The sequence below is a fragment of the Ovis aries genome, chromosome 1 (assembly GCF_016772045.2).
Source record: "Ovis aries strain OAR_USU_Benz2616 breed Rambouillet chromosome 1, ARS-UI_Ramb_v3.0, whole genome shotgun sequence".
Lineage (NCBI taxonomy): Eukaryota > Metazoa > Chordata > Mammalia > Artiodactyla > Bovidae > Ovis > Ovis aries.
Window position 1 is genome coordinate 106,035,575 of NC_056054.1, and position 12,942 is coordinate 106,048,516.

At 46.1% G+C, this 12,942-nt stretch overlaps 1 protein-coding gene across 3 annotated transcripts; it reads right to left on the bottom strand.

Moving 5' to 3' along the window:
• Window positions 1–185: 185 nt before the first annotated feature.
• On the bottom strand, window positions 186–7,407 carry SSR2 (signal sequence receptor subunit 2). Of its 3 annotated transcripts, none has more exons than XM_004002600.4 (6): window positions 7,361–7,407; window positions 6,605–6,759; window positions 5,581–5,679; window positions 4,128–4,236; window positions 1,879–1,956; window positions 186–758 (listed from the first exon to the last, which is right to left on the bottom strand). In XM_004002600.4, exons 1-6 carry the CDS (start codon window positions 7,367–7,369, stop codon window positions 648–650), a joined length of 561 nt encoding a protein of 186 aa, XP_004002649.1. In that variant the 5' UTR covers window positions 7,370–7,407; the 3' UTR covers window positions 186–647. The 3 variants fall into 3 exon arrangements, with proteins under 3 accessions (XP_004002649.1, XP_042111271.1, XP_012038397.1); XM_042255337.1 differs by having other exon boundaries at window positions 7,287–7,407; XM_012183007.3 differs by lacking the exon at window positions 1,879–1,956.
• Window positions 7,408–12,942: the final 5,535 nt, after the last annotated feature.

Genomic DNA, 12,942 nt, shown 5'->3' on the forward strand with positions numbered 1-12,942 from the left:
GAGACAAGGGACAGAAGCAAAGACTGTCATGAAGGTGGATGAGCAGAATGCCTCTGAGGGGACGGGAGCCACACTCCTTGGAGCAAGGAGGCAGAGTTCAGCTCACTTGTCCAGGAGCCTGAGGAGTCAGGGCCTGTGTACCAACAGCAACCTGAGTGCATCCAGGCGATGGGAAAACAGACAAGTCAGGGTGGCATTTGTTTTTATTAGAAAACCCCATCTGGTAAGAACTTTCCTAAGCCAGTACAGAGACTGGGTAGCCTCCAAGAGTCCCACAGCTTCATCTTCCACCCTCTTTTGAGAGGGGTGGCAGGGGATGGGGTGGTGTCAGGCAGCCTCCAAAATGCCCTTTCCTGGACCCCTGAGAGTTCACATCGCCAGCAACATACCCCCGGCACCTCAGTGCTGCAACAAAGGGCCCTGAGGTCAAGAGAGCTGCCAAAGGCGTTCCTGTTTGTCCGGCTTCATGATGGAACCAAAGAGGCGCTCACAGACTCCCCGGCCTGGTCCTTCACTCTGGTTAGAGCAGGACAGGATCCAGGAGAAGATGGCCAAGGGCTGAAGGAGAAGACACTGCATCTGAGATTCCCTTTGGAGTCTGGAAAGCACCTGGATTTCTTGGGCAGGGAGGGCTGTGGAAGCCCCACTCAGTTCTTCTTGGTTTTGGGGGTGTCGTATTTCCTCTTGCTGGAGTACCACAACAGCAGGGGCACGCCGATAGAAGGGAGGGTCATGACCCCGAAGGCTGCCCAGTCCAGCTGTGGAAGACAACAAAGGCCTTGCTAAGAAGCTTGGATTAGGGCACAGGACGAGACTAGGAGGGAAGGGCCCAGTGAGAAAAGGGAGCAGCCAGCCCAAAGAAGCAGAGCGTCAGCAGGAAGGCTCCTCTCTGGCTGCTCCGGACACAGAATGGCTCACTAAAGACCGCCCTTTCGAGCTATGAAACCAAAGGCCTCACCTGACCCAATCCAATCTGGGAGAGAAGCTTCTCTCTTCCGGACAATCTTTAAGGAGGGAGATGTCCAGGTGACGCCCTGACGTCAAGCCTCCTGCAAACTAACCCCGGCCCACACTGCCAGCCCCTCTCTTCCATTCCTCTGCGTCACATGCTGCCCTCCAGCCTTCCTAAACTACCTGCTATTCCTGGACTCCACTTTTTCTCACTTCAGAGCTACTCCCTTTTCCTGGGGTGCCTCCCCTTCCTTACCTCCTCTTTAATTAGTGAAACCTCTCTCCCCCGGAAAATCCTCCCTGACCCTCAACACCAGGTTAGGTGTTCCCCCTGCATCTCCTCCTGAGCCCGGGGTATGACTGCTATCACAGCAGTCTCCCTCCACTGAGGCCTCCATAAGCCCATAAGACCTTCAATGGGAGGGACTGTGTCTTGCGCTGGTTTCTCCAAGCAAAGCACAGAAGCGAGCACGTAATTTGGAACCTCATAATTATTCCCTGAAGGAATGAATAAATGAATCTCCTCATTCAGCACTTTAGGCAAATCTTCAAAAAATTCTCTCCTAGACTAGACTACAACAAAGTTCCCATTTAACCTCCCAATGCTTGGCGACTCTTTGAATCTAAGCAGATACTCTTTTCATCCTCGAATTAGACCCAGGACTCCAAGGTGGGGCTTTACTCAAGGCTGAGCAGAGAAAAATGGCAGGTTGGTTTTTTTTTCGGTTCTGGCAATTGTGATCTCATTGCCAAAAATCTCTAGCCATGGTTAAATCACGATGTTTGATGGCGGTGTGTACCAGACACCAAAAAACAGATATGACAAGAACCAACCAACTATACATATCTTCTAAGGAGGCCAAGAGGTCTCAGAATAAAAAGGGTGTTCTCCTCCCAGGGGAATGATGAGAGGCCTGCAAAGCTTACAAAATGGGGGGAGAATCTTCGATCAAACTCCCGCTGAGCCAGGATTCCTCCCTGCCCAGGTGCACTGGTAAAGCCAATCTGAAAAGAAGCAAAGAAGGCAAGTCTTTAGCTCTTTCTCATCTGGGAAAAGGGCAGTTTTTCAACCAACCCAGTTCTAAGCAATAGAGTCTTAGTTCCCAAAGGCCCAAGAAACATCCAGATGAGGAAAAGTTTTTGAATTAGAGAAGATGGATGGTTCTTTCATGTGTTGTAAAGATGAGTAAATTAGGAGCCAGGAGACACATGATAAGCATTTACTTAAAAAAAGAAAAAAGAAAAAAAAAAAGGTAGGCCAGGTATGCTGCAGTAATGAAAGCCTCAGACTCTGGAGAGGGCTGCTCACCACCACTGGCGCTTCTGCCCTTGGCAACCATTCCCCATTCCTCAAGTGGAAACACTTCTGTAACGTACAAGCTGACATGAGGCTCCAGTGAAATAATGAGAAGGATTCCGTAAAGTCTCAAGTCCTACCCAAATGTACATTACCAGAGGAGGGGCCGAGTCTGCCCCACATTCCTTCGTCTTGGAGAGCAGGCCAAGAGTTTGGAGCACATGGCAAATAACTCTGTTCTAAAGTGGCAGCTGAGCCTCGAAGTTTGTGTCTTTTAACCCATCAAGGACCAGGTGGAACCAAAGAATCGCAAACAAGGTTCTTAAAGCACACAGGATGGAAGATGTGAAAATAACATGACCAGAATTACAAGAATATATTCCCACAGGTTCGTTTTAAAAAGATAATTCGGAGAGTGCACTGAATGTTTGAGTCTCTTGAATTTCTTATAGTTCTATGGTTGACTATGTTAAGTCCCTTCCCCACTGTGCACTCACTAAGGAGCCTAAAGCCCATGTATATTTATAAATTCATGACCTAAGCTTTTTGAGGCCTACAACAGTATCTTATTAATCTTCTTTGTATTTCCTATCATCTAGCACATTGCGGGGGCTCAATAAATGTCTGCTGACCTTTACATCAATCAGTCAAAAGACTGTTTACATTGGACTTCTACCCTATATGGGAAACAGAAAGAAATTTAAGACACAGTCCCTCACTTCAAGGCACTTATAATTAAATTGGGTGGTGGGGGGTGAGGGAAAAGACTTAGATATAAGAAAGAGAACTACTGAAGACAGTCAATAATTAAATGTTCAAGTGGCATGGATTTTAAGAGGTACAGACGTTTTGATGCCGTCAATGAATGTTTAGTGAAAGATTGAGTAGGAAAGCGCAATATGAATTGTAAAAGCAGGAGACAGAATCAAGGAGATGCAGTTCAGAACTGGGTCTTGAGAAGGTGCCAGATAATGAAGTGGAGGAGAGACAGGACTTCAAACAGAGAACAAAGGCAGAGTGGAAAGGAGGAGCACCGAGAGAGGAGGTGCTTGGCCTCACTGGACAGAGGATCCTGGCGGCTCGAGGACTGAAGGGAGAGGCAGAACCCAGCAAGACTCCTGGAGGGTATGCAAGGTATCAAGGGTGGCCTTGATGGGAGAAGCAGGAGCATTCTAAGCAAGGAGAGACACAGACACAGCGGAGACAGGGAATAATCTGATGGCAGTGTAGAAGGTGGACTGGAAACGCAAGGACGGTAAAAGACCAGGTAACACATGATACTGTACAGAATAAGAGTGAAGCAGGAGGGAATCAGACAGTACTCCCCTCCTGTTCATTTCAATTGCTTGATTTTGAGACTTTACAACATAAGTTGAAATATGCTCCTTCCTACAACAATATCTCAAGTTTTTGGTCCTTCTTATGGAGAAGACTCTTGAGAGTCCCTTGGACTGCAAGGAGATTCAACCAGTCCATTCTGAAGGAGATCAGCCATGGGATTTCTTTGGAAGGAATGATGCTAAAGCTGAAACTGCAGTACTTTGGCCACCTCATGCGAAGAGTTGACTCATTGGAAAAGACTCTGATGCTGGGAGGGATTGGGGGCAGGAGGAGAAGGGGATGACAGAGGATGAGATGGCTGGATGGCATCACTGACTCGATAGACGTGAATCTGAGTGAACTCTGGGAGTTGGTGATGGACAGGGAGACCTGGCGTGCTGCGGTTCATGGGGTCGCAAAGAGTCGGACACGACTGAGCGACTGAACTGACTGAACTGAACTTCCTCAGAATTTAGCACCTGCTCTGGAGATTTTCTGCAAGAGACTGCAAAAGAAGGTAGAGCTGAGCCCCAGCCAGCTAAGGGTTTGGGTGACTCACCACAACAGGCCCATCCTCCTGGGCCAGGTATGTAACAGTTGCTGAGGTGAAGTTGAAATAACCAGCCTTGAGAGGGCGCAGGACCACAGTGTGGGAGACGTTGCTAGCACTGACTCAAGAGTTAAGGAGGGAAAAGGACAAAGCTACAGTTTTAACAAACTTTCAACTTAGGGACTAAATGCACTATTCACAAAAAGAGTTGCTAACACATGTAATATTTCATATCTAAGATACTCTGCAAAAAATAATAAACACAGGCTTTGTATCTAAGCCTAAAGTGGGTGGTATTATATGATATCTTTTTAATCAAGTTTTAAGAGGTCTATGACATAATATTGAAATGTTATAAAACAATACAGGTTATAGATGAAAAATTAGTCACTTAAGGTCACAGAAAATCTTTCTCTGCCTATAACTGAAGGAAATGCTTGAAAATACAAAACAAAAACAATACAAAGAGAACACTTATCCTTGTCAGAAAATCTAAATATACTTTAACTCACAAGGGAAAAAAATAATCTAAATCAAAACACTCAGGAAGGAACCCTCCCTGATGGCCCAGTGGTTAAAGAATCCGCCTGCCAATGCAGGGGACAGGGGTTCGATCCCTGGTCTGGGAAGATTCTGCATGCCACAGAGCAACTAAGCCTGAGCGCCACAGCTACTGAAGCTGGACCTTCCTAGAGCTCGCACTCCCCAAGAGAAGCCACTGCAATGAGAACCCCACACACCACAAGAGGAGCCCCGCGTGCCGCAACTAGGGAAAACCTGCAGACAGCAACGAAGACCCAGTGTAGCCAGAAATAAGTGAATAAACAATGCATTTTAAAAACACTCAAGAGATTACCAGTTGATCCAAATAAGGGGTTCACTGAATAAGAAGAGCCTTTAAAAAGGTCACCCAGGTCCTCCACACTAGCATCCCACAGAATTTCTTTTAAAAGCACCTTAAAGATCATCAACCAGCCAAAAACATCTGTCTACATTTTCCCAATATAGAATGTTTTAGGGATTTATAACCTAAACTTCATACGAAGAGTTGACTCATTGGAAAAGACTCTGATGCTGGGAGGGATTGGGGGCAGGAGGAGAAGGGGACGACAGAGGATGAGATGGCTGGATGGCATTACTGACTCAATGGACGTGAGTCTGAGTGAACTCCAGGAGTTGGTGATGGACAGGGAGGCCTGACGTGCTGCAATTCATGGGGTCGCAAAGAGTCAGACACGACTGAGTGACTGAACTGAACCGAACCTAAACTTCAGCAACCTCCTTCCTCAGGCCCACCCTAAGTCATGCACACACACTTCTCACTAGTCTCTCTTGCCACATCTTATCCAGAGAGGTGGCAAGAATGGCCATATACATGTAGACTGACGTGACCCTACTGCTTTGCTGGCAACATCCCTCCCAACATCCCATCAGCCTTCATCAGCCAGTGTCAAGAGGATACGGAGCAATCCGGTCCCATTTGACGTTGAGCATTCCAGAGACAATGCCAAAGTCTTCAGGAGGGAAGGAATCATCAGATAATTCCACATCTAATGCAGCACTAAAGAAGGGAGGAAACAAAAAAAGGTTAGTAAAGTAATGGTTATAAAATTAAAGCAGTTAGCAATCAAATCTGTCTGCTTGTCCTAAAAAATCAGAACTACAAAATACAGGTACGAGTCACACAGTTACACTGAAGAATCTCACTCAAGGCCTGGATTCTGGGCACCAAAATAAAATACTCAAAATATCTAGGAAAGAATGGGCCTGAATCCATTTTTGCCCTAGTTTTTTCTCACGTGTGTGTATGTGTAAGGAGGAGAACGGGAGCAAGATGCATATGGAAAAGAAAATTAAAGGGAATAAAGTAAAAGAGAGGACTTTCCTGGTGGTCCAGGGGACGCAGTAATGAATATCCTGCAGGCCATAACTAAGACCCGACACGAAGCCAAATAAATAAATAAAAAGGAACTTCTCTGGCAGTCCAGTGGTTATGACTCTGTGCTTCCAATGTGGGACACTCAGGTTTGAGCCCTGCTAAAGGAACTAAGATTCCACATGCCCCACAGCGTGGCAAAACAAACAAACAAACACCACAACCCAAAGCCCAACCAAACAAAATAGAACAGTGAAAGACAAGAAAAAGGCCAATCTAGGAAAGGAAGCTGAAACTAAATCCCTAAGGGAACAAAGGATTATACATTTTCTGCCTTCTCATTTTCTTCTCCCTATTTCACCACAATTCTTGCTTCTTTCCCACTCTGAAACTCTTTCACGTCAAAAAAAGTGGAAGATGGTTTCTTGTAGCTTAGATAAGAATATGTCCTCCTCTTTCAAAAGCAGATGCAGCAGTATGTTCATTCATTCACTCATGATGTCTGCTGCTGAAAATCTCCCAAAGATAAATCACTGCTGGTCCCTGTTCCCAGCTAGGAAATTTAAGAAACCTGAAAAGGACCCAACCTATAGCTCCAGTGCCTCCTTACCTTGAGCCAACATTGTAAATGTTGTACTGTAAGGTCAGGTCTCGCCCCTCCACAGCATATCTGTTCAGCAGTGATTTGGAAGCCAAAAGCCTGGCTCCCTCCTCTGCTTGAGTGACAGCAAATAGAGCCAACACCGCGAATGCCAGCAGCCTCATCTTTGGAGAAAAAAGCAAAGCGAGCAGTCACTCCAAGCACGTAAAACCACCAAAAGCTTCCTGACAGCGCTTTCTTTCAAACTCTGTCAAAGCTCTTTTGAGTTTGTTAAAGCGGCACCCCCTTCCAACACAGCAGTCTCTAAGCCACCTGGGCCCTGGATGCTCCCTAACTGGCAGGATCTTCTGAGAGGACTCCATGTGCCCACGCTCCTTGGGCTACCGGATTCGGCCGATCTCGGACCCTCAGCAGCCTCTAGCTTTCCTTCACGCAGAAGCACCCCACGGCTGCTACCTCCCCTCTGGTCCTCCTCCACCAGCTCCCCTGGGATTCCACGGCGCGCTCGCGGGGTCCTCCCCCACGCTCTTGCATCCCACCCTCCATCCTTTCCCCGGGATCCCATTCGTCCTCGCCCTCCACATCCCTTTCTGGGGCCCTCCGTGGCCCCAGTCCCCTCCCTCATTCTTGCCAAGATTACTCTTCCTCCCGCCAGCAAGCAATCTCTCCTCCCTGACCTCCCGGAACTAACTTTTAGCCACTGAGTGCAGTGCGGACACAAGATGCCCCTACTCTCACTCGCGACCCCCGTGCCTGGGGACTCACCGTGCACATCCCCCAAGGCCTTTCAGGGGCCGTCAGAACCGGAAGAGAGCGTCAGCACCCGAAAGACCGGAAGTAAGCTCTTGCCGGAAGCTTGGTTGCTCTTCTCGATGCCTACTGGGAGTTGTAGTTCTTAGACAAGCCCCACCTTTCCCTTTGTAGTGCCCGCTGGTCTCCGGGATGCGATGTGCGCCCTTGGTCTCTTTTTTTCCCCTTCTTTCCCTTCTTTCTTTCTCGCTTTTATCATTCTGCCCTCCAGAATGACTTTTCAATCTGACTTGCTGTTACTGTGGACACCCAGCACCTGACTTAGTGTTTTGTGGAACTGACAAATTTAGAGATCAGAGTCATCTGTCTAAAATCTATCTATCCAGTGTACTGTCAAACTGAAAATTAGAGAAAAGCTATCTCTCTTGGGGCTACCACGGTTCTTTGTATTTCCAGTCGAGAAATTTGGTCATCCCGTATATCAAATAAGTCACCAAGCCCTGAACTTTCTTTAGAAGCCCTTTGAAGGGGATTTCAGAGGGCTGCATAGGAACCTAGAATGTTAGGTCCATGAATCAAGACAAATTAGAAGTGGTCAAACAGGAGACTGCAAGAGTGAACACAGACATTTTAGGAATCAACGAACTAAAATGGATGGGAATAGGAGAATTTAATTCAGATGACCATTATATCTACTACTGTGGGCAAGAATCCCTTAGAAGAAATGAAGTAGCCATCATAGTCAACAAAAGAGTCTCAAGTGCAGTACTTGAGTGCAATCTCAAAAACGACAGAATGATCTCAGTTCATTTCCTAGGCAAATCACTCAATATCAGTAATCCAAGTCTATGCCCCAACCACTAATGCTGAAGAAGCTGAAGCCAAATGGTTCTATGATGACCTACAAGACCTTCTAGAGTTAACACCCCAAAATGATGTCCTTTTCATCATAGAGCACTAAAATGCAAAAGTAGGAAATCAATAGATACCTGGAGTAACAGGCAAGTTTGGCCTTGAAGTACAAAATGAAGCAGGGCAAAGGTTAACAGAGTTTTGCCAAGAGAATGCACTGGTCATAGCAATCACCCTCTTCCCACAACACAAGAGACAACTCTACACGTGGACATCACCAGATGGTCAATACAGAAATCAGATTGATTATATTCTTTGCAGCCGAAGATGAAGAAACTCTATACAGTCAGCAAAAACAAGACTGGGAGTGGACTGTGGCACAGATCATGAACACTTTATTGCCAAATTCATACTCAAATTTAAGAAAGTAGGGAAAACCACTAAACCATTCAGGCATGACCTAAATCAAATCCCTTATGATTATACGGTGGAAATGACAAATAGATTCAAGGGATTAGATCTGATTGACAGAGTTCCTGAAGAACTATGGGCTGAGGTTTCTAACATTGTACAGGAGGCAGTGATCAAAATCATCCCCAAGAAAAAGAGCTCTGGGAGTTGGTAATGGACAGGGAAGCCTGGCGTGCTGCAGTCCATGAGGTCGCAAAGTGTCAGACACAACTGAGCGACTGAACTGAACTGAAATCCCCTGAAAGTAGATCCTTTCTTCTTTCCTCCTGTAACTGCTTTAGTCTGTACGCATCGCTATTGCTATTTTTCACTGCAATAGTCTCGCTTTCTTGAGTCTTTCTCTGCACATTTCAGTCAGCTAGTAGACAAACTTCCCCAAACAGCATTTTGACTCTATATTCAGAGGATGGATAGTGAAGTTAGGCAATTTGGAATACATGACTTCAAATCTCTGTTCTGTCACCTAAGTGTTTAGGTAACCTTGAAGCAAGTGTTAACTTCTATAAGCCTTGGTTTCCAAGTCTGTGAAATGAGATAATTATAGCACTCTCAAAATGCTGGAGGATAAAATAGGATGATGTATGTAAAACCCTTAGCATATTGTCTGGCATGTGTGTGTGCTCCATAAATGGTAACTATCAATATTGCTATTATACATCTCCATTGCAGCATGAGTTCATTCAATATGCAATTATTGGGCACATAATTGTGCCTGGCACTGTTGTAGGTACTGAGAATATAGTGATGAACAGAACAGGTAAGGTTTCTACTTTCTGGGGGCTTAACATTCTTGTAGACTGATACACATCACCAGCATTTGCTTTACTAGCCCCTCCATTCACCATTTCCCAGACTAGAGCTCCTTGAGGACAGGTGGTCTGTTTCCCATTGCTTAGTGTCATGCCTCAGCACACAGGATATACTCCAGGAATGACTCACAACAAATTCTCTACACACAACCTCCTACTTCCTTTGTGTGTGGCTTCCCTCAAAAAATTCTCTGTTGCCTCTCTTTCCTATTCAAATCCAAGCCCTTCTTCAGGGCCTCACCCTAGTCTCATCCCCTCTGGGAAGCCTTCATTGGCTTTGCCAGACTGCATTGCTCTTTTACAGTACCACAGTGACATGTTGTAGGTTTTTGTTTGTTTTCTGATTGTTTCTGATCTGGAAAGTCCACCTTCATGATTAGGTGCAATTTGTCTAATATACATTTATCCAAAGGTCCTACAGTGATGCTGAACACACGGAGGTGCTCAAGAAATATCTGCTGATTGGAGGAATCTTCATCATTTCTGTTTACAGTCTCTCTATTGAAATCTACTGACTAGAGGCATGGTTTTGAGATTTGATTGCTGGGAATTCCCTGGCAGCCCAGTGGTTAGGACACCACGCTTCCACTACAGGGGACCCAGATTCAATCCACACAGTATGGCCAAAAAAGAGAGAGAGTCAGTTGCTAAGGGAGATGCTTCTGTTGAAAGACTTCCAAAAGAATACAACTTATTCTTTCCATCCTCATGGGGACCCCAAACCAAGAGCTTGAGTAGAACTTTGTTAGATGTTCAGGGCACTGTGTGCCAGGAACAGAGGAGTGCAGAGCCAGCCTCAGGCTACCTAGGGTGCTTACTGTGCCCCCAGGAGGGTGTCACTGGCTTTCTGTCCTGTTTCTTGGTGTTTAAGGCAGAGCCCAAGCTGCCCACTGACTTCTCTTTGGGGATCTGCAACAAGAGGGCCACCAAGAGAATGTGTGACTAAGCTGAGAAGGAAGTGGCAAACCACTTTCCAGCTGGTGGCTGGGCAAGCACTCAGAAATAGAGCCTTGCTGTCAAACCTAGGGGCCTGCAATGGGCATAAAGTTAGCTGGAAGGGCACTCTGTACGTGGTGATGGAGAGAATATGAACCACGCCAGTTTTCATGGAGTATCCAGAATCAAAGTTGTTACAGTAAATTTGCAGCAATCTTTTTTTCTTACTTTTACATTCATTTTTTGATTGTGATAAATACACATAATATGAAGTTTACCATTTCAACCACTTGAAATGTATATTTACATTCACATTATTGTACAGCCATTACTACCATCCATCACCAGAAATTTTCATCTTCCCAAACTGAAACTCCATATCCATTAAATACTAACTCCCAGGGCTTCCCTGGGGGTCCAGTGGTGAAGACTCCACACTGCAATGCAGGGCACACGGGTTCAATCCCCGGTTGGGTAGCTAAGATCCCACATATCACAGAGCAGCTAAGTCTCGTGCCAAAACTGCTGAAGCCCAAGTGCCTAGAACCCATGCTCTGCAACTGGATAAGCCCACTGCAACAAGAGGCCCGCACGCCACAACTAGAGAGTAGACCCTGCTCACCGCAACTAGAGGAAAGCCTGCACATAGCAATGAAGACCCAATGTAGCCAAAAATAAATAACTCAGTACTAACTCCCTTTCTCCTGTCCCCAGCCCCTGGCCATTACTATTCTACTTTCTGTCTCTATGAATTTGACTAGTCTAGGTACCCCATGTAAATGGAATCATTTTAAAAAATCATTTTTAATTTACACAAATATTATAGGTTTATAGTCTTATTTTAAAAATCGAACAATAATGAAATAGTGGGTATAAAAATAGTGGATATAAATATCAGGATGCAAACTCAGATGTTTAAGACATGTTAACTTCCTTAGTTTTCTACAATAAAACCCAATTTCTTCTTCCAGTCCCTGTTCCATTAGGTAGCAAGGACTTAAACCTTTATTCCTGCAGGAACTCCCCAGCCATTTTCTCCAGGGGTGCCTCTAATTTTCTAGAGGGCTCCCGATGTGCTACAGGCATGGAGAGAGGGGATCAAATACTTCTGGTGTTTGGTCATCAATACTTGTCCTCTTTGGCATCCACTGAGACTTCCTGTGGAGAAGGCAATGGCACGCCACTCCAGTACTCCTGCCTGGAAAATCCCATGGATGGAGGAGCCTGGTAGGCTGCAGCCCATGGGGTCGCTGAGAGTTGGACACGACTCAGTGACTTCACTTTCACGCATTGGAGAAGGAAATGGCAACCCACTCCAGTGTTCTTGCCTGGAAAATCCCAGGGACAGCGGAGCCTGGTGGGCTGCCGTCTATGGGGTCGCGCAGAGTCGGACACGACTTAGCAGCAGCAGCAGCAAGAGACTTCCTGAGCCTGTCTGTTCCCGGATGTGAGTTCACACAGAGCACAGGTCATCCTCCTCAGGTTTATCCCAGACCTCCACAGGCACAGTTCTCCTCTCTCTCCCTCTTCCTTTTCCTCCGTCTGCTTTTTTCTTTTTCTTTTTGGCCACACCACTCATCTTGCAGGATCCTAGTTCTCTGACCAGGGATTGAACCCAGGCCCCAGCACTGAAAACACCAAGTCCTAACCACTGGACCACCGGGGAATTCCCTCCTGCCCTCTATGTTTCATGCCTCTCTGGAGCCATACGGAGCTCAGCTGGGCTCTCTCTGGCCCTTCACTTGCTTCTCAGTCACTCCTCAATTCCACAAACCAGGCTGAGACCTGGGGTGAGCAGAAATCCGAGTGTCCCAGACCCACTCTCTGGGCACAGTGTGCATTTTTGGGAGCAAGTGCAAGAATCCCTCTTGGATTTAGTAGCTTATCTGGGTTTTTTCTTTGCCATCCTCTCCAAATTCCAAATTGCGTACAGTCAGAGCCAGCAGAGCCTCGGAGCTCCTCTGAGGGGCTTAGCCGCAGATGCCTAAGGCCCCCTCCGTCCTGTTCCCTCCTCTTTCTTGTCTTCCTCCCCAGTCTGGGTGCACTCATTCTAGATGAGATCAGCTGGGTGAGGGGATAGAAGTGATGGAAAACTGGTTCTAACTCCTGTACTATTTCCTCAACAAAAATTTCCTGATCATTCTCCAGAGTGCCAGGCACTTTTCTGGGCAATAGCAGCCGACAAAACAGACAAAAACTCTGCCTGTCTCTCAAAAGAGACAGACTAATAATAATAGTGATAAGCCAGACAGAATGCCATGCCTTTCTTGCTAATGAGTCACTGTCCAATAGCACTTTTGGTGAAAATGGAAGTGTTCTATGAGAGCTCCACTGTCCAATATGTTAGCCACCAGTCACGTGTGGCTATGGAACACTTGAAATCCAGGCTGGGGAACTGAATTTTTTAGCTTTATTTCATTTTAACTAATTTTTTTTATAATGATGACTATTATTGTCACATCATCATTATTATTGGCTACACTGGGTCTTTTTGGCGGAGTGGGGGCTTCTCTAGATGGAGTGTGTAGG